We start from the raw sequence: 21,557 nt of genomic DNA, 5'->3' as shown, positions 1-21,557 counted from the left end.
CCATCCCTTGAAGTTGCAAAAGGAGGTGATGAGTAAAAGAGTAAGAAGTAAATTATTTGCATGGAGAGTGGTAGGAGTATGGAATGCATTACCTGAGAGGGTGGTAAACATGCCGACTGTGGATGATTTTAAGGAGTGGTATAATACACTTTGTGTTCACTAGTGTTGACCTCTCACGATGAATCTTGTGACTTCACTTCACTGGGATCAGGAAAATAATAATAATAATAATAAAATATGAATTCTCCCACAATGAGATGACTCCAGGGGTGTTGGTTAATAATTGTGATTGTCATATATCCTCCTGGAATCAAAAGACTCATCTTTGGAGATAGTACTCATTAGGTTTTATATTACTTTTGCACTCACTACTCTCTCTCTCAGGTAAAGCATCCCACTTCCCTACATCCTCCAAGAATAAAACTTCTGACTACTCCTGATTGTTGCTCATCCTCCTTTATACATTTTCCAGGGATGGTCTGCCATTCTTTCTCTGTTTCCAAATATTTCTTCTACATTAATCTAGTACAAAATCCTTATGAGATGATTTGTCTCAATAATATTACTCTTCCTTCTCTATACTCTGGAATGATGTTCTCTCATTCTGTAATCATGGTCAATTCCAGACATCTGACACTTCTCAGTCACTGTACTCTGGACATCTCTTCATCTTGTAAACAAGAGATCAAATCTGCACACGTCAATCCATATGTAACCATCAATGTCTTGTACAGTGAAGTGGAATATCTTGATTTGTATATGTCACTATCCTTCTCATCAGCATCCTAATCTGTTGTTTTACTTGCAGTTCTCATGGTTTGAATATTACATTTCCAATTATCATTTCTGACATCCCTAATCCTGGGGTCCCTAATCTGGTCTCCTCCAACATATATTTCCACAATTTGAAATATATTTGAAATCCTTACGTTCAATGTTGACGTTGTATTTTGTAACCCTGAACTATCTTCAAATTAAATTTTTATCAGTATATTTTATTTAATGATAATGTAAATTTATTAATTACAAAATAATTTTACTTCTTAATTGCCACAAAACAAAAAATACCAAGATGGGCCATGGTATTTTTTGTTTTGTTTTCTTCTATGTTACTTTTAGTACCAGCTGCCTAAGTAAGAGATAGCAATACAGAATATTTTTTTTTGTAACTGTACTATTCTTTTTTACAGGCAAACTGATACTGAGATTTCTTCCATTTAAAAATTGTTGGGAGTTTGTAGATTTCATGCCAGAACCACACTGCCATCACAGTACGTTTTTATGCAACGGAAGGATTTATATCATAGGTAAAATTCATTTTATCTTAGTTATTAAAAAAATTTATTTCAAGACTTCTGAAATAGTTAAAGATTAAGCATAACAGAATGCTTAAGTATTCCTTATTAGTAGGGTGACCATGTATCCTGGTTTGACTGGAATTGTCCCAGTTTATGCCTGTTGTCTCAGCATCCTGTCTGCTTTAGCATTTGTTCCAGATTTTTATTTTTTTAACACTATTTTCTTTTTCCTGGAGAAATGTAGCTAATACTTCTTTTTAAAGACAGCATGCAGAGTACTCGCTGATAAAACAGTGTGCTCCAAGTTGGTAGAAGAGTTCAAAAATTTATCATAAAAATTAAAAATAATATCATATAAAAAAGCCATTCTCCAGAAAAATACTGGTAACATTGTTTTAGAGATAGATACACCCAATAAACTGATTAAAATATGAATATTTACCAAGAACAATTATTCTGCTTATGTTATTTTTTAATGCTTAGATAATCAATATAATGAAGTTTTTTTTATTTTTGTTTTATTGTTTTTATTTTCTTTAGAAAGTATTTTATTTTTGAAAATAGTTTTTTAACAGAACTATTTTATAGACCTGCCAATATAATAAAACCAATATTTTGACAATAAATTAATATCTCAAAATATTCTATTTAATTAAATATAATATTTAATATTTGATTCAGACTGGGTTCAAGGTTACATGTAAAATTGATGATGTTTTCTGTTTTATTGTTTTTCCCTTAAAAAATTAGTGTTTTATAGTATTAATATTATTATTATTATGGGCTACTCCATAGAGTCCTTAGACTCATCGAGTGAGACCCTAAACATCATGCCAAGCATGAAGTTTAAGGTCTCACTCGATCCAAACATTTGTGCAGTATCTATCATACTTTGCTTTGAACTCATTCACAGTCATGGTGCTCACAACAGACTCGGGCAAATTATTCCGCTCATTCACAACTCTCCAAGAAAAATCTAGTTTTAACTCCCTTGGTTACTACACTCTTACTCAATTTTCAAGGATGGCCCTTAGTTCTCCACCACCAGACCTGTTCTGAAAAATTTCCTCTTTATTAATCTTATAAAAACCCTTCAGTAATGTGTATGTCTCAATCATATCATCCCTTTGTACCCCACAAATCTTCAACCTGTTCTCCTAAGATTCATTCCATAGACCTGCAACGATCTTGGTCACTCACTTCTGGAAATCCTCTCCACCTCGTCCTCGTCTTCAAGAACTCCAGGTGACCATATCTGTGCACAGTAGTCAAGATGGGGTCCTATCAAGGCTCAATAAAAAGGAACAATACCTGCTTGTCTCTGCTCGTCAAAGTATTCTTCAGTAACCAAGTGATCTGATGAGCTGCTTTAGCCACTTTTGCTATGTGCTCCTAAACTTTAACTCCCTATCCAATAACACTCCCAAATCTCTGGCTTCATCACTTTCCTGGAGTACAGTTCCATCAGTGTAGTATACAGCTGGTAATGTTTTCACCCTAAAATGCATAACCTTACACTTTGCCACATTAAACTGCATGCATTCTCCTTTGCCCAGACTGCTATTTTATCCAAATCATCCTGCAAAATTTTAACATCTGTATTAACTATTGCTCTACCTAACTTTGCATTGTCAGCAAACAACTGAACAGGTCCTCTCAGATTCTTTTCTATATCATTATTGTACAAATTAAATAGTATTGGCCCATGAACAGAGCACTGTGGCATACCACTAATCACATGCTTTCTTCTGGGCTCTACTGAATAAACTACACTCTGATATCTCTTCATTAACCACCCTCTTATCTATCTCACCAATCCTATATCCATACGCATGTCATCATCATCATCATCATGAACCACGGGCACACTGCCCACTGGTGTCTGATGCCTTCTTCACTATCTTCTTTCACCTTTCTTTGTCCAGTGCACAGTGTCACAGTTTCTGTATACATATTCCACACCAGTCCTTTATGTCGTCTATCCATTCTCTGTATCGCCCAACTCTTCTGTTTACACCATCAATAACATCAAACATGAATGTCTTTATCTTAGGCTTGCCAGACGTCCCATATTTTATGTTGAATTTTGCTATCCTGTATTTTAATGAAAAGATAAAATTATAAATATTATTTTAAGCAATTATAATTTTCAATATTCTTTTTGAATAATCCAACTTAAATTAATTTGTAAGCCATAAAAACTGACAATTCGAGGAAATGAATTGTGTTTACGGCGATGGCATGGCAGCGACGTATTTATTTAGTATAAGCTTTTTATTTAGTATAAGCATTTTATTTATAATTCTGTACAGATATATTGCATTTGCTTATTTTCAAAAAGTTCTTATTTGGACATTATGCGGTGCAGTACTGTAAAGTATGTGGATGTTATTTCAATAATTATTAAAAAATATCATCTTGTCTTTGTCTCTTTTGAATGTGTGATATTTGGTTAATACATAAAATATATCATTAAAGATAAATTATTTTCTCTATTAATTATACAAAGGTAAATTAAATTTTGTTTCTTTCCTTAAGCCCTTAACACTGCCAAAACAAAAGTGCGTTTTTAACAATGATTATTCAAAAGAATGGAATTTTATTGCAAAAGGAAAACATAATGATGAAGTTGAATGCAAAATCTGTAGACAATTGCACCATAGAGGATGATCAGATATGCACAACATATTAACACTCAGAAACACAAATTGAGCATTTCGAGTTCCAGTTCCAAAAGTTATTATTATTATTATTAAACAAGACCTCTGGAGTCAAAGACTCATCTGGGAGGTCCTTTTATCACATGCACATCTCATCATACCGTGTCTTAAACACATTCAAACTCCTTGCAGACACCACACTCCCAGGCAAGGCATTCCAATCATTCACAACTCTGTACAAAAAAAACCTGCCTCTCACAGCCCCTTTATACAGTTTCCAGGGATGACCTCTGGTTCTCCCCTGATCTCCCACTATTCTCTGTAGAACTTCTCCACCATTGATCTTATAACAACCCCTTACCAACTTGTAGGTCTCTATCATATCCCCCCCTCTTCCTTCTCTCCACTAACCTCTGCAAATTACATCTTCTCAATCTTTCCTCATACTCAACATTCCGGAGGTCAGAAACTACCTTAGTCGCCTTTGGACCCTTTCCAACATCTCTTCATCCTTCTGAAAACCAGGTGACCAAATCTGGGCACAATAGTCCATGTGTGGCCTAATCAAAGCCTTATACAGTGAAACAAGAACCTCCCTACTTCTACACGTCAGTGTCCTCCGCATCATTCCTAGAAGTCTTTGTGTTGTCTTCACAATTTTGGTGATGTGTCCCCTAAATTTTAGATCCTTATCCACTATCACCCCCAGATCTCTTATTTCCTCCACTTCCAACAATATACTCTCACCAAGCATAAATTCTGCATTCCATCTTTGTTTTCCAAATTTTAAAACCTTACATTTTGCAACATTGAACTCACATCCCCATCTGCTTGCCCAATCACTCAATCTATTCAAGTCATCTTGCAAGGCCACAACATCTTCACAACTCTTTATGGTTCGTCCCAACTTTGCATCATCTGCAAACAACTGAATATCTCCATCCAAACCCTCGCCAATATCATTAATATACAAGTTAAATAGTAATGGCCCTAAAACAGACCCTGAGGCACTCCACTTGTGACTTTCCTTTTCCTGGATATCACATCCCCATACACAACTTGTTGATACCTATCAGATAGCCAGTCTCCAATTCAATGCACTAATCTAATATCCAACCCCATCTGCTCTAGTTTGACTGTCAACTTATCATGAGATATTCTATCAAAAGCTTTTGCAAAATCTAAGTATATTATTATTATTATTATTGTTCCGGGAAACTCCAAGGAGTCGACAGACTCATCGAGGGAGGCCCTAACATCATGTCAAGAACAACTATTCAACATTCACACAGTATCTATCATACCTTGCCTTGAACTCATTCATGGTCGTAGCACCCACAACAGACTCTGGAAGCTTATTCCACTCATTTACCACTCTCCAAGTGAAGAACCTAGCTCTAACACTCTTGTCAACCACGCTCTTGCCCAGCTTCCATGCATGGCCCCTAGTCCTCCCACCACCAGTCATATTTTCAAAAATATCTTCTGGATCAATCTTATAAAAACCGTTCAGTAATTTGAATGTCTCAATCATATCACCCCTCCTTCGCCTATCGTCCAATTTCTGCAACCCACAAATCTTCAACCTATTCTTATAAGGTTCATTCCACAGACCTGCTATCATCTTGGTCACAGGTCTCTGGACCCTGTGCACAGAAGTCCAGATGGGGTCTTATCAAGGCTCGATACAGAGGAACAACAACTTGTTTGTCTCTGCATGTTAAAGTATTTTTCATAAGCCAAATGATTTGGTGAGCTGTTTTAGTCACTTTTGTAATGTGCCCCTAAACTTCAACTCCCTATCCACCATCACTCCCAAATCCCTGGCCTCATCAATCTCCTGGAGTACGGTTCCACCAATGCAATATACTGCTGCTATTCTTTTCACCCCAAAGTGCATAACCTTACACTTTGCCACACTAAACTGACATCCATTTTTCCTAGCCCAGTTCTCCAAACTATCCAAATCATCCTGTAAAATTTTGACATCCTGTGCACTCACAATTGCTCTACCCAACTTTGCGTCATCAGCAAACAAGTGAACACTTCCTCTCAAATCCTTTCCAATATCATTGATGAACAAATTGAAAAGCAGTGGTCCAAGAACAGAGCCCTGCAGCACTCCACTAGTCACAAGATGTCTTTTTTGACTCCACTCCTGAATAAACCACTCTCTGGTATCTCTCCTTCAACCACCCTCCTATCCATCTTACCAACCCTATATCTATCCCCATCTGCTCCAGTTTACTGATTAGGATTCCATGTGGTATCCTGTCAAAGGCCTTGGCAAGGTCTAGTAGTATCACTGTAAACCCATTACCCCTATCCAGTTCAGCCGTCGCTGTGTTATAAAACGTGAGCAAGTTACTGAGGCATGTTCTACCCTTCACAAAACCATGTTGTCCCCCATACAATATCCCATTTTCATCTATCCAATCCTGTATTCTTTTCTTGACTAATTTCTCTAAGACCTTGACAATGATTCCTGATATGCTAATCGGTCGGTAATTTACAACAGCAGTCTTGGAACCACCTTTATGCAGTGGAACTATTTTCCCCTCTTTCCACCCGCTCGGGACTAACCCAGACCCGAGACTCAAATTAAACAAAATGGTCAAGGGTACTGACAATTCTTTAGCTGCTTCTCGTACAACACGAGCTGGTATACCATCCAATCCCACAGATGTATTGACATTGAGGTTATGCAATAGACTACTCACCTCCACTTCATTAAATACAATTCCCGTATAATCTACTGGTTTATTCGTTTCTGCAATGTCTCCACCTGGATGTTATACTTTTGCAAAGTGCTCACTCAATAACTCAACTATCTCAACTGATTCAGTTACCTCCCTACCATCGGCATTCTTTAAAATCAATCTGCCATGTACATTTTCCCTTTTACTTGCTACATATCTAAAAAACTGTTTAGAATTCTCTTTAGCCTGCATGGCCAATGTTCTTTCGTAATCCTTTTTTGCTTTACTTACCACACTCGTCACCCTTCTGGCCTGCGCTTTATACCGTTCATGTGCCTGCCGGTCACCCTTCTCCTTAAATTCCCTCCATAGTTGTTTCTTTTTTTGCAACTCAAGCTTAATGGTGTTATTCATCCATTTAACCCCTACTTGATTTATTATTCGGACTGTAGGTATACAGTCAGCCATTGCTTCATGCAAGCACTTCTTAACTACCTCCCATGCACTATCAACTTCTAGTCCTTGCAGTTGTACATGCCATGGCACTGAACCAATCAAACTCCTAAGCTTGTCATACTTTCCAGCCCGATAATTCCACATGTACCCTGTCTTAATTGAAAATTCTACACCTTTAGCCACCTCCCAAGTTAAGACCCTATGATCACTCTCACCGATTGGTGGCAATGTGGTCATATTTGTTACAGCCAAATCCTCAGATGTAATTACTAGGTCAAGCACTCTCTGACCCCTAGTATTTTCCATTACATGCTGTCGCAGATAGCTATCCCTTAATAACCGCATAAAATCCAGTTCCTTCCTCCCGTGTGTCCTCTCCTCAATCCAATCAATGCGACCATAGTTGAAATCTCCCATAATAATCACCCTCCTTCCTCCCATTTCTTCTATTTGCTTGTGCATACTGTCACCACCATCTTTTCCATCACCTGGTCTATAGCAGCACCCAATTGTATATTTAGTTCAGCTAGCCACAATCTCACACCAAATGGCCTCAAATGTGCTCTTTTCTCTATCCTGCAATTCAGCTTCTATTCTCCTTGGCTGGAGCTCATCAGCTATCATCAACAATACTCCTCCCCCCATTTTATTCTCTCTGTCATTCCTGAACACACTATACCCATCACATTCAATCCCACTAGTTATATCATCTACAGTCAGCCATGTTTCACTAATACCTATAACCTGTGGTCTGGAAGTGCCAACCATGGCCAAAAACTCTTCCTTCTTGTTCCTAATACTCCTAGTATTAGTGTACATGAATTTAAGACCCCCATTAGCCCCAACCCTACCTTGATGCCTTATATTAACTATCCCACTCAGATTTGTTGTCCTTATTTGCTCTGGCATATTATATTCATTCTTACATTCAACTGCCTCCATAAGGACTGTATCTCTACTCCCCTCCCCCCTTAACAAATCTAGTTTCCCTGAATTTGCACATCCACTACATTCAGCAACACTTTCTCAAGTCTTCTTACACCGTAACCATTCAAATGCAAGCCATCCATCTTATATAGATCCTTTCGCCCATCAAACTCACTCCACACATCCACAAATTCCACACCACTCGTCATACATAACCCACGCATAAAGTCATTCGCAATTATAGCCCTCCTTTTAAACATTTCACTGTCTTACCGTGGCAAAAGACTAATCATTCTAACTCTCTCGCTCTTTTCTTTTGCTACCTCAAACAATTCATTCAGGTCTTCTATCATTTCCATTTTATCTCCTTTCAAATCATTCGTACCTGCCACAACAATCATTTCTTTCACCCTTTCCTTTTGCTCTCTAATAGACTCAGTTACATCCTTTATGGTCGCACCAGGTTGGTACGATTTTGTCAAATCCTCTACTAACACACCTCGTACTAACGAGTCTCCATACAGCACTCTATCCTTCATTTTGTTCATGTTCACATTCATACGTCTATTTTTCCTGTCATACCTTTTATTATTGGTTGGTTCATTCAGTTTACTTTTGTTCATGCACTCTAGCTGCTGTTTTGCTCTTTCTATCGCACTATTCAACAACGCGATCTCACTCAATGCATCTATCTCATCTTTTTTGTTCTCTGAGAAACCATTTATACTATCATTCACACTTTCTACATTCACACTCTCACAATTTTCATGTACAACCTTGCCGTTTCTTGTCATATCCCTATTTCTTTAATTCTGAAGGTTGACAAAAATATCACACTCACGATCCGAAATACACTTCAATTCCTCATTCTCCCTACATTTTCTACACACATTCAATCCTTTATTATCATCTAACCACACTCCAACCGCACTCCGCAAAGCATACATTTCACAGCTAGTACACTGACTCATTTCTTTTATGCTACCGTTCTTTGATAACGATGGCGAACCTTCATTACTGGCCGCCATTTTCCTTCGCACAGGTGCCATACTTATTTGCAACGTGTTTTGTCAAATTATATGTTATAACACACCAAAAATAGACGCACTAAAATACGCAAGGCAAACAAAACAAAACTACACAATATTAAGTAATTTGTATCGATAACTGAAAATGATACTTATCTTATCTGGAGCTTGCACGAACACTACACATTACGAATTCATCTAGCGGCGACTTTAGTTGCTAGTCTGGAAACATGAGCCAAACTGATTACAATGAGCGTCTTACCATCACTAATGTTACCTCCATATTACCGTGTATCCTTCTCCTCTGTCCAAGGAAGCAGTCACTTTATTGTAATAAGTAAGTAGATTACTAAAACATGACCTCCCTTTAGCAAATCCATGCTGTCCATCAAAGATTATACCATTGTTGTCATCCCAACTCTGGATCCTAGTTCTCACAAGCTTCTCCAGCAACTTAACCACAACACCTGACACAGAGATAGGCCTAACGTTTGATGCTTGAGTTCGATCACCTCCTTTATGAAGTGGCACAATCTTGCCCTCCTTCCGCTCTTTAGGAACTTGACCAAGTGCAAGACTCGTATTAAAAAAATATGTCAAGGCAGGTGTCAACTCTCTGGCACATTCCTTCATAATATGTGGTGATATGTTATCAAGTCCCACAGCCTTATTTATACCTAGTTTACTCAACTCCCTGAACACCTCTTGCTCACTTACAGTCAGTCTCTCCTCCCCATCATCAACTGCTCTCAATATCTCCATGAAGTCACATTCACAAGATTGGAAGATCTTTATGAACTGCTCATTAAGTATCTCCACCACACATTCTGCATCAGCTGTCTTTATGCCATTTTCTCCAATCAATGTCATCCTTCCATAATCATTCTTTCTTATTGTGGCTACATATCGAAAGAATTCCCTAGGATTCATTTTGGCTTCATTAGCAAACTGCTGTTCATACCTCTCTTTAGCTACTCTCACCAACCAAGTCACCCTCCTTGCCTGGTCTTTGTAGACCTCATGAAATTGGTTACTTCCATTTCTCTTACGCTGACTCCACAATGCCCTTTTTCTCTGTATCGCATGCTTAATCTCTTTATTCATCCATCTACACCTACCTTATTTAACCTTCTCACCCATGGTATACATTTAAACATTGCATCTACTAATCAGTTCTTGAAAATCCCCCAAGCTGTATTGATCTCTTTTCCAGCTAACTCCTCATTCCATGCTACACCTGCAAGCTGTCTCCTGAGCTCTTCATAATCAAAATAGGTTTTACAAAATAAGTATCAAAGTATTGATACTTATTTTGTAAAACCAAATACCAGCAATGAAAGAAAAGTTATTGCTGCCAAAATTTTGTCAACACTATTGCATAAAGCATCATCATTCTTTTAATTCTAATGATTGCAGCAGCAGACTTGTTCCTATAATATTTTCAGACTCACCATAATCATCCCGTATTCGGAAAACCAAATACAAGACATGGATGACCCATGTCCTGTATTTGGTTTTCCAAAATCTAGCAACCCTACTTTATCTTCCAGTTCTTGCCCATTCTGCAGATGTGTCAGAATAATTGCAGTTTACATTGTATAATCTTCTGCATTAAATTCTCCTTTTATTGTATCTTCCAATAGATCTCCTCATTTGTGATTTTCTGTAACCATCCTATTCTAAGAATTTTCCTTTAACAAGTTCTTTCAAATGCCAAAATTCTTTTTCTTGATTCTTTATTTATTACCCACATTTCAGATCCATACAGTACACCACTAAAGATGCATGTTTCTAGTACTCTTGATTTCATTTGCAGGCTGATCACTTTACTTTACCAAATGTTATCCATGGCCTTCATATTTGTTTTCTTCCCTTTGCAATCCTGATCTTTATTTCTTTTTTACACTCCAAGTTATATGTTATTTTTCTACCTAAATATGTGAATTGTTCTAAATTTTCTATATCATTTCCATCCACTTGTATCATTTGTTTCATTTTTTTTCACCAAATACCATTGTCTTTGTTTTTTACAAGTTCATAACAAGTCCAAATCTCTTCCCTGCCTCATTTAACAGTTTCAGTGTTTTTTGTAGTTCTTTTTTATCATCTTCAATGATAACAATGTTATCTGCGAATTTCAGATTGTTATTTGTCATCCCATGTACTAATATTCCTTTTACATCTTCCTTCATTTTGTCCATTGCTCTTTCTAAATGTACAATGAATATGCTTGGTAATATTGAGTCCCCCTGTCTAGTACCTCTGTTTGTTCTAAACTATTTCCCCATATCATCACCTATTCTGACTGCTGCCACTGCATTCTTAAACATCTGCTAATATAGCTATTAGTTTTCTGTCAATTCCATATGATTTTAACACTGCTAATGTCACTTCACTTTCTGGTCAATACTGTCAAATGCTTCTTGTTTTTTGTCCTAGCTTTCTCTGCTATTAACTGCATTATCAAAATCTGTTGAATAGTACTTCTATCTTTCCTAAATCCTGCTTGCTCATCTGCAAGGTATATTTCCAATTGTGTTCTCAATCTTTCTGTCAATATCGTCGTCATCACCTTACCAAAGTGACTTGTCAAAGCAATTGTTCTATAATTTTACATTCTAGCTTATTTCCTTTATTGTGTAATGTCACTAATATCGATTTCACCCACTCCTCTGGCATTTTCCCTTCCTTCCATACCATATTACATAATTGGTGTATTTCTATAACCATACTTTCACCACCATATTTAATCATTTCTCAAGTGATGTTATCATTTCCAGAACTCTTGTTGTGTTTTAGCCATCCATCCTATTGCTTTTTCTACCTCTCCTCGTAAAATGTCCACATCATATTCATTGCCTGGTGGTGATATCTGCTTCAATTCTTCAATCAGTTTTCCAACTCTATCTACATCTAGTTTTTCTTCATATAACTCACTACAGTAATTTGTCCACCACTGTACAATTTTATGTTTATTCATCAATACTTTGCCCTTTTCATCTTTAATTGTAATCTGTTTTGATTGCCACATTCTATTGATGGTTCTGATCATTTTGTACACCTCCCTAGTTTTATGCTCTCCATAGTGTTATTATGTATTATTGCATTGAGCTTCTAACCATTTCATCTCATTCATTCTCATTACTCCTTTCACTTTTAAATTCAAATTAGCTTGCTGTATCTCTTCATTTCTGATGATGGGATTTATATTTTCTTTTTAATTTCAACTTGATATTTGCATTCACTAAGCTATGATCCAAATCTATATCTGCTCCTTGAAAAGTTCAGCACTGCTGTACCAATGTTATCCATCTTTTAATCATAATCATATCAATCATGTTTTTGTTTTTCCCATCATTTGATCACCACGTCCATTTTCTACACTCTTTTTTCGCTGGAATCTTGTGTTATAGACCATCTCATGGTCCACAACAAATTCTAGCATTTTCTCACCTCATTCATTTCTTTCTCCAAAACTGTATTTTCCCATGATGCTTTCCCAACCATCAATTTCTATTCCAGCTTTGCCATTCCAGTCTCCTTCAATAATTAGTACATCTTTCTTTGCTATTGTTTCTATTGTCTTTGTCAGATCTTTGTAAAATAAATCAATATCCTTATCTGTGTTGTCAGGTGTGGGTGCATATATCTGGACTTTTGATATATTAAATGGTTTTGCTTGAAATCTTGCTACTATGATTTGTTCATTGACTGGTTTGTAGCCTAACAGTGCCTCTCTAGTTGTTTTGTTAAGAAGGAAACCAACTCCTGCTTCATGCTTGGTGTCATGCCCTGACCATATGACTTCGCATCCATTTATCTCTCCTGATGATGTCCATCACATCTCTGCCAGTCCTAGTATATCACACTGATATCTCTACTTTTCCTCATGAAGTAATTCCAGTTTTCCTGACATCCAAAGTCCATACATTCCATGTCGCTATTGATAATAGTTCTGCCACTTTCTGTTTCCATTTCCTTTCAGTATCCTACTTTTCTGATCCAGCTCGATTGGTATTGCAGACCTTGTTCATTCGGGTGATGTCTGAGCCAGTATGTTTTAACTGTTGATCATGTAACATAGGCAACAAATAACAATCATGTTTTTTCTTTACATTCAGAGCATTGACACTCTCATCTGACTGACCCTCCTCCTTAATCCAGGCTTGGGACTGGCATGAGACCCCTAAGGATCCCTGAAGCACATCCCCATGTGCTGCAGTTTATCGATTAGAATTCCATGTGGTATCCTGTCAAAGGCTTTTGCAAAGTCCAGTAATATCACTGTAAACCCATTAACACCAAGAAGAGCAGTGAAGTTGAGAATAAGAAGGTTTACCCCATTAAAGAGGATACTGAAGATATTAAGGAGGTTACTGTAAAAACCTTCAAAATAGTGGAATTAAAGCAGATTATTAAAGAGACAGTGCAGGAATTACAAAAATTCCAATAGCATTTGAAATAACATAGGGAGGATAAGAAAATTAAGCAGCCAAAGAAGAAACAGCAAAGCACTGAATCAGGTAAATTAGTAAGTAGCAAAAATCAGGTAAGTAACATTGATTGTAAAAAGAAGGATATTATTTGGTATGGTCACTCTATCAAAAAACATGCTGTTGATGATATGGTTATAACTTCAAGTTTTCCCAGTGCAAAAAAATAAAAAACTTACACATGTAATTCAAAAACAGAAAAGAACAGTAAAGAGATCATAATTGTAGTATGTACTAACAACTTAACTAGATAAGGTCAATATGAGAGAGGAAGTTGAAACAAGTGAGAGTGAAGAGTGTGAAAATGAAAATTATAATTATATTACCTCGATATGATAATAATAACTTAAGAAAAAGAACTATGATGGCAAATAATTCGATGCATAGGCTGTGTAGAAGGAATAGCAGGAGTCTTGAAAAACTAATAACTGGCATGAGACCTTACTCAGAGAGTCAGGGAAACTAAATTATAATGGGAGGAATGGTGAGAATCTGTGTTTAAGAGTAATATATTATGTAACTCTTAATGACAGGAATGGTCATTATCATGGAAATGATTATGAGGAGAGAGCGACTGATTTTGTGTTCCACCTGGTTCAGACCCATCAAATGTGTGCAAAGATGCCTGCATATATAAGGCACTAGAGCAGAATGAGATCTTCAAGTTGTCCAGCTGTGTCACACAGACTACAGAGAGGAGTATACAAGAAAACATGCAGGTAGCTTATGAATGCTAGGAGTATCAGGAACAAAGGGGTAGAGTTGGTTGCATTGATCATTATCTTAGGACCTCAGATTGCAGGCATTAGTAAGGCCTGGCTATCAGTCTCAGATATACTAACTAGTATTGAATGTAGAGGATACAATATTTTTAGGAAGGATAGACAGGATAGGAGAGGAGGGAATCTTTTTGCTAATCATATCAGATCACTTGAATTCGGTTATTGCGATCTGCGATGGTAAAACTAGTAACAGTTTTTCATGTGGTAGGGAGTTTTAAGCAATCTAGTGTGAGGTGGAATCTAACATGATGAAATGCATAGAAGGGTGTTCTTACAGAACTGGTGGATTGGTTGCTAGTGATGAAGAAATTCTCAAATAAAGACAATGGGTGCAAAAAGAGTAATGGGAGAATTTCATTATCCAAACATTGATTAGGTAGCAGTAAAATCTGATGAGGAGAATGAAACTGAATTTATTGAGCTGTTGCAAGACAACTTCCATAAGCAGCATGTGACAGAAGGAACTCAAGGTCAAAGAGTATTAAATTTGTTTATAGTGTCAAGGGCATTTCAATTAAAGACAAGTTTTCTGTCTCCGGTTGGTGACAGTAATCATGCTGTACTCACTTGGGAATTGACTATGTTTATGAATGTTCCATTGAGAAAAGGTTACATGCTGAACAACAAAGCAGGAAATTATGACCAATGAGGGGTATTCTGAGTTCAGTGCAATGTTGTCAGTTGCTGGATGGGAAGCATTTAAAAAATACTTAAATGATACAATATCAGATTGTGTCCAGAGAGTTAGAAGAATTATTATTATTATTATTATTATTCAGGCCTCCATGGGGTCAAAAGACTCATCGTTGGAGGTCCTTCCTAAGAACATAAAGTCTGTCAAGACTCATCGAGGGGAGATCCCCCCCTAAGAAACACGAAGTCTATCATACCACTCCTTAAACTCATTGACCGTTCTCGCCCTCACCACTCCATCAGGCAATGCATTCCACGGTTCAACCACCCTCCACACAAAGAAACCACTCCTTACCCTCTTGCTCACAGTTTCCTTTCATAACTTCCAGGGATGGCCTCTTGTCATCACTCCTTCTCGCTGTTCAACCAAGCGAAAGAACTCCCCAGTGTCAACCCTGTAACCACCTCTCAACAGTTTAAAAGTCTCAATCATATCACCTCTCCTTCTTCTATCCACCAAACTCTGCAGTCCACATTCCCTCAGCCAATCCTCATAACTATGCTTGTACAATCCTGAAACCATCTTTGTCATCCGTCTTTGTATCCTTTCCACAGTTAATTTATCCCTTTCAAATCCTGGGGACCAGGATTATGTATTTTGAAGAAATGTGTAAGGGAGTTCACATCTGCCTTGACATATTTGTTTGAGTCATAATCAGTGGTGAGCAATAGAAATTTTAACAAAGGGCTCACATCGTCGAGCAAAAAAAAAGCCGTATTTCACACAAAAACGTTTATTAATACAGCTTGTGTACAAATGCCAATCAGAAAGTATGAAGGGACAATCATCCTGTAAAGGCTATCATTTTTAAACAGATATTTCATGATCTAAACATGAAATATTTGCACACAATCATCTGTGTTAATTTATATTACATAAGAAAAACATTTTTTAACTATCAAAATATAATAAGAATAAAACCTTTTATAATCGCACATATGAAATAATCTGCATTTTTTATAAACAAAATAATTTTGTTTTGTTTGCAATAGAAGTTTTTATGACAAACAATCTATAAATAATAAATAAATATTATCTAAACACAATAATATTGAAGTACGTTATATTTCTCTTTTGTTTTTATACTTCAAGTGATAATCAATGGGCATTATTTTATAGTCCTATTTATTTATATGCGATTACCAAAAGTGAATCTTATTTGTAAAATGGTAGTAACAGTAACTATAATATTTTATTTAATAAAATCACTTTGTTAGGTTGCTGTATGAGTTTTTCGTTTAATATATTTCAAAAAATTATGGGGTTTTTTTCTTCTTTTTTTTTTTGAAAAAATAAAAAGGTAAACAAGAAGAACAAGCAGCTCTCAAATTTGAGAAAAATTTAACAATGCATTGGGCGAGCCCCCACGAACCCCTTATAGCTCACCACTGATCACAATGGATTAAGTTCCAAAGGAGTGGAAGAAAGGCAGAATGTAGAAACAATATGGGAATTTTCTTCCTGTACTCTTTGCTCTACTCCTTCTGAGTCTTGTTTTGCTCTTGTTTTTTTCCAGATCATCATCATTAGATCCAATGCCCTGCCACTGTGTTTGCCATGTGGTGAGACCCATGGAAATTCAGAAAGGGGGATCCTAGTAGTCTTGCGCTACTTTGTCCTCTGCTTTGGAAAATGCATAGCCAGGATCAATATACCATCATATTCTACCATAGAATATGATCTACCATCATATTCTATGGATCTTCTCATAATATACAATAGAATATTTGCAGAGTAAGAGTTTCCGGATTCTTGGTATAAGTCAGTTGTCATTGCTATCCCAAAACGGGAAAGGATCCAACACAAGCAAATAATTATCGACCTATTGCTCTGACCAGCTGTCTTTGTAAGATACAAGAGAAAATGGTTAATGCCAGACTTCTCTGGTATTTCAAAAGCAACAATCTTCTCTCCAATACACAATGTGGGTTCTGTAGACATTGCTCAACTTTAGACTATTTGCTTTGTTTAGAAAGAGATTAGAAACATCTCTATTCAGGTGCTTCAGAAATATAATAAATGTATTCTGAAGCAAGAACATCTGGTTTAAGTTTTCTTTGACATGGAAAAGCTTATGACATGGCCTGGAGATATGGCATATTAAAAGAGCTCTCTAACCTGAGTCTCAGAATTCACCTTCCTGTATTTATTAAAAATTTTCTGTCCAGGAGAACTTTCAAAGTCAGAGTGAGAAGTACACTATCTTACACTTTACAGTTTTTTTTTTGCCAGCTTGGTTGGCCGAGTGGATATCATATCTGCTCTCCAGCCAAAAGGCTGCAGGTTCAGATCCTACCATGGGCATGGATGTTTGTGATTGTCTGTGAAAATACCAATGGTGGTCGGCGGTAGATAGTGTTGGTGTAGTTGAGGTCAGTTGGTGATTGAATGGTGGAGACAGAGTTGTAGAGCAGGTGCCCTCCCTTCATGAGTCCTTTGGACTCCCTGGAGGTGTCAAATAATAAAGTACACTATCTTGGCCATATCATCAAGAACAGAGTATTCACAAAGACTGTGTCCTGAGTGTGACACTTTTTTGCTATCAAAGTTAACTCAATCACTGAATGGCTTCTTCCCACTGTAGACAATTCTCTATATGTTGTTGACTTCACAATTTACTGTCACTCTCATTACATGAGGGTAATTGAAAGAAAACTTCAACAAGCATTTTTTTCAACATATTTCTCTGTGGGCTCTTAGTAATGGGTTCAGGTTTTCAACAGAAAAAGTGTCTGTGTACACTTCTGTTGAAAACGCACTCTTCACCCAGATCATGAATTAAGAATGGGATGATCTATTATTCCAGTGGCTACAGAAGCCAAGTTCTTAGGACTCATCTTTGACATAAAACTTACATTCCATGTATGCATTTGTCAACTAAGAGAAAAGTGCAAGAGAACATTGAACCCCTCTTTGCACTCTATTCTCAACTGAGTGAGGTGCCGATCGATCTTCATTGCTTTGTCTTCATTGTAAACTTATATGTTCAAAGCTGGATTATGGGTCTCAAGTTTATAGTTCTACAAGACAGAATAACCTGTGATGGTTGGATCCCATCCATCATTAGGGTATACGGATAGCTACTGGTGCCTTTCACACATCACCCACTCAAAGTCTTTATGTTGAAGCAAATAAACCAACTCTATCACTTAGACGGAAACATTTGTCTCTTGATTGTGCCCCAAAGATAGTCTCTCCCAGATCATCCTATATGGACTAGTTTCTTTTCTCTGCATTGGGAAGCTCAATATCACACACTTCAGATTGCCATACATCATTCTGGTATGCGTGTTAAAGAGACTATGCAAGCTGTTGGTATGAATGTTGACAACATTCATACCAACAATTCATAGGTTTGCACTCCATCTTGTAACCTCTCAATTTGTCATCTACAGACATCTCATACCTTCCATCAGTCTAATTGTTTAATGCATGCAGAGCAGTCTACTCTGACTTCTTGCCCATCTATAATGATGGTTTAAAAACCAATACCTATGCTGGCTGTGCTGATGTTTGTTTCCTGATGTTATTATCTCCAGCCAGATCCCACCTGATTGCAGTAATTATGCAGTAGAGTTGCATGCCACTCAACTTACACTTGTGCATATAAAATAAAACTGCTACCAAAAGTGTCATTTATACAGATTCATTGAGCTCTTTACCGGCTATCTCCTCTTCTGTATATAATCCACATCCAGTGTTGTATGAGGTGTTACACCTGTTATATAAAATGAAAACCCTTAATTTTGATGTTCAGCTGTTTTCCTGTGTTTCCTGTGTTCAGCTGGATTCCGATTCAGATTGGAATTGAGGGAAATGAGACTGCAGATGCCACTGCTAGATCAGCACATACTTGCTCCATGTACTGTTTGACAATGCCATATAGAGACCACAGACATTTTATAAGGTCAAAGCTAATTTCTCAATCGCAGTCATCATGGCAGGAAGCATTGACAAACAAATTAATGGCATTAAGCATTGGCATCCTAGTCAATGTATAAAGAGTAGAGAGGAAGTTGTTTCTTGCTAGGCTCCACATAGGTCACAGTCATCTTACACATTCTTATTTACTGAGGGCTGATGACCCTCCCATGTGTGAAAAATGCAATACATGTCTCACTGTTTGTCATATTCTGGTGGAGTGCCTACATGAGAGAGGAATCACATTTTTAACTATCTAGCCAAGCCATATACAATCAGGCAGATGTTATCAGACTCAGACAGCTTGCATGATCTACAAAAAATGAATTTGTACAAACACATTTGACGGTAATTTTGTTTATATGTAGATGCTGGATTGTTTAAATTAACTTTTGTACATACATATTATTTACTAGTTTATTTTTGACTATTTATGTATTGCTGTAGCCTTTGACCTTGCTTGTTTGTGTAACCTTGTTGTAATTTTGTTTATATATAGATACTGCATTGCTAAACTTAAATTTTATGCATGTATAAAATTATGCATGTATAAAATTAAAAATAAAATTATGTACTTCTGTTATAATTCTGTAATTTTCTTTATATGGTAGATACTCAGTTTTCTCCATTCCTTGGCTCAGTTTTTGTACATGCATTTTGTTTACTATATTGTAGTGTTGGCTATTTATGCACTGCTGTGACTTTTGACCTTATGTAGATACTGTATCATGAAACTTAATTTTTGTGCATGCATATTGTTTACTAATTTCTATTTAAGTATATATATGCACTATTGTAATATTTGTTGTAATTTGACCAGGCTGTTTAATATGAGTCTCAGAACAGGGAAGATTCCACAGGAATGGAAGGAATGTATGGTAATTCCATTGCACATGGGTGGTGCAAAGACCAATGTATCAACCAATTTGTATCTCAGGAATGGTGGTAAAGATTTTGGAATAATTGGTTAGGGCTCACATTCAGAAATAGGTTGACAGTGAATCTCTACCTTGCAATGAACAATATGGGTTTACTAAGGGAAGATCATGTCTTAGCAACTTGCTCACATTCTATAACAATGTTACCATTGAACTAGACAAGAGGAATGGATACAACATGATACTTTTAGATTTTGCTAAGGTTTTGACAGAATACAGCATGGTAGACTGTTGCATAAATTGGAGAAAATGGGTTTGGCTTATACAACATTAGCATGGATAAGAGGATGGCTGACTGATAGATATCAAAAAGTGGTATATGGGGGATCTGAGTCTTCACGGTGATTCCCCTTCACTTCTAGCAGACTTACATGATGATTTTGTTAAATTATGGAGTACAGTCTTTTCTGCTCCACCTCCACACTTCCCTGATGATGACCAACCTACAATATTGAGGTACATTCCTGCCCTTCAAATATACCAGCCTGTCTCCATCCAGGAGATCAAAGCAGCTCTTCCATCCAATTTCTCTGCCTCCGGACCTGATGGTTTCCTGTGGCTAGGCTTTGGAAGGTGCCATTGAAGATTCTTCAAGACTTATTGGACATTCTCCTTTCCAGTAAGCAATACCACCATACCTACATGCTTCAAGAAACTTCAAGCTGTGCCTCAGACTTTAGACATTACCATCTCCCCTGTGATACTTAGACACTATCATAAAATCTCAGTTAAGCGACTTCAGCAACATATACAGCATGATTATAGACAGAGAGCTTTTATCCCTTCAGATGGCTGTGCTGAGAATATATATCTTCTTTCTTCTCTTCTCTCTCTCTGATTTCCTGCCGCCTTGAGCCTATATATATGGCGTCGCTACCTCCAAAAGGCCTTTGATAGCATCTCCCTTTCTGCTCTCCTTCGAGTGATGTCTATTGCTGGATGTCCAGAACCCTTTTTTTCTCCATCACTATCACTACAGGGTCCCGTATGACTTCTATTCCCACCATGCAGGGTGTTCGCCAGAGGGGAGATAGAGGATCTAAGCACTTCCTTTAATTCTATAGCCTTTGCAGACGATCTTATTCTCTTAGCCTCTACTAAGGTAGGCTTGCAGGAAGGAACTCTTCGACTGGGCAGTTGACTTTTTCTCTATTTGAGGTCTTTCTATTAATGAAGAGAAGTCCTGCTCTTTAGCTCTGGTTGTGACAAGAAGCTTAAGGTCGAGATTATAGAGTTTTCCCTGCATGGGAGGCTGATGCATGCTTTGACCATCCTGGAAGAGTGGAGATGCCTCGGTATCATGTTCACCCCAAAGGGAACGTCTTCTGTCCTTTCTATCCTAGAAGCTGGGATTGCTTCTTTGAGGGAAAGTTCCTCTCAAGCCCCAGCAAACACTGTTTCTCCTTTCTCACTTATCTCCTACCTCGCTTTTACCACAAGTTGGTGCTTGGTAGGACTTATATCCTGGTACTGTCCTGAATGAACAGAGCTATCCGTTCAGCTGTGAGATCATGGCTCCAACTGCCGCCTGACACCCCTACTGCATATTTCCACGCGAGGATGAAGGACGGCAGGCTCAGGGTTCCATCGCTTAGATGGCTGATCCCAAGCCTGTGGCTGTCCAGAATCGTGAAGTTAGAACTATCTTCTTCCCCTATCTG

General features: G+C 37.3%; 1 protein-coding gene across 1 annotated transcript in view; it reads left to right on the top strand.

The window, feature by feature from the left end:
• LOC150106211 (beta-scruin-like) overlaps positions 1-21,557 on the top strand; it is a 308,571-nt gene that overhangs the window by 113,908 nt on the left and 173,106 nt on the right. Inside the window, exon 6 of the mRNA XM_090392954.1 lies at positions 1,191-1,307. Within this exon, the coding sequence (XP_090249080.1) occupies positions 1,191-1,307 (117 nt within the window). The remainder of the gene's footprint in view (positions 1-1,190; positions 1,308-21,557) is intronic.

This window comes from Typopeltis vanoorti, chromosome 5, assembly GCF_054136105.1.
Source record: "Typopeltis vanoorti isolate ZY-2024b chromosome 5, IOZ_Tvanoo_1.0, whole genome shotgun sequence".
Classification (NCBI taxonomy): Eukaryota; Metazoa; Arthropoda; class Arachnida; order Uropygi; family Thelyphonidae; genus Typopeltis; species Typopeltis vanoorti.
Note: the sequence above shows the minus strand (reverse complement) of the source record. Positions and strands in the feature narration are given on the sequence as shown.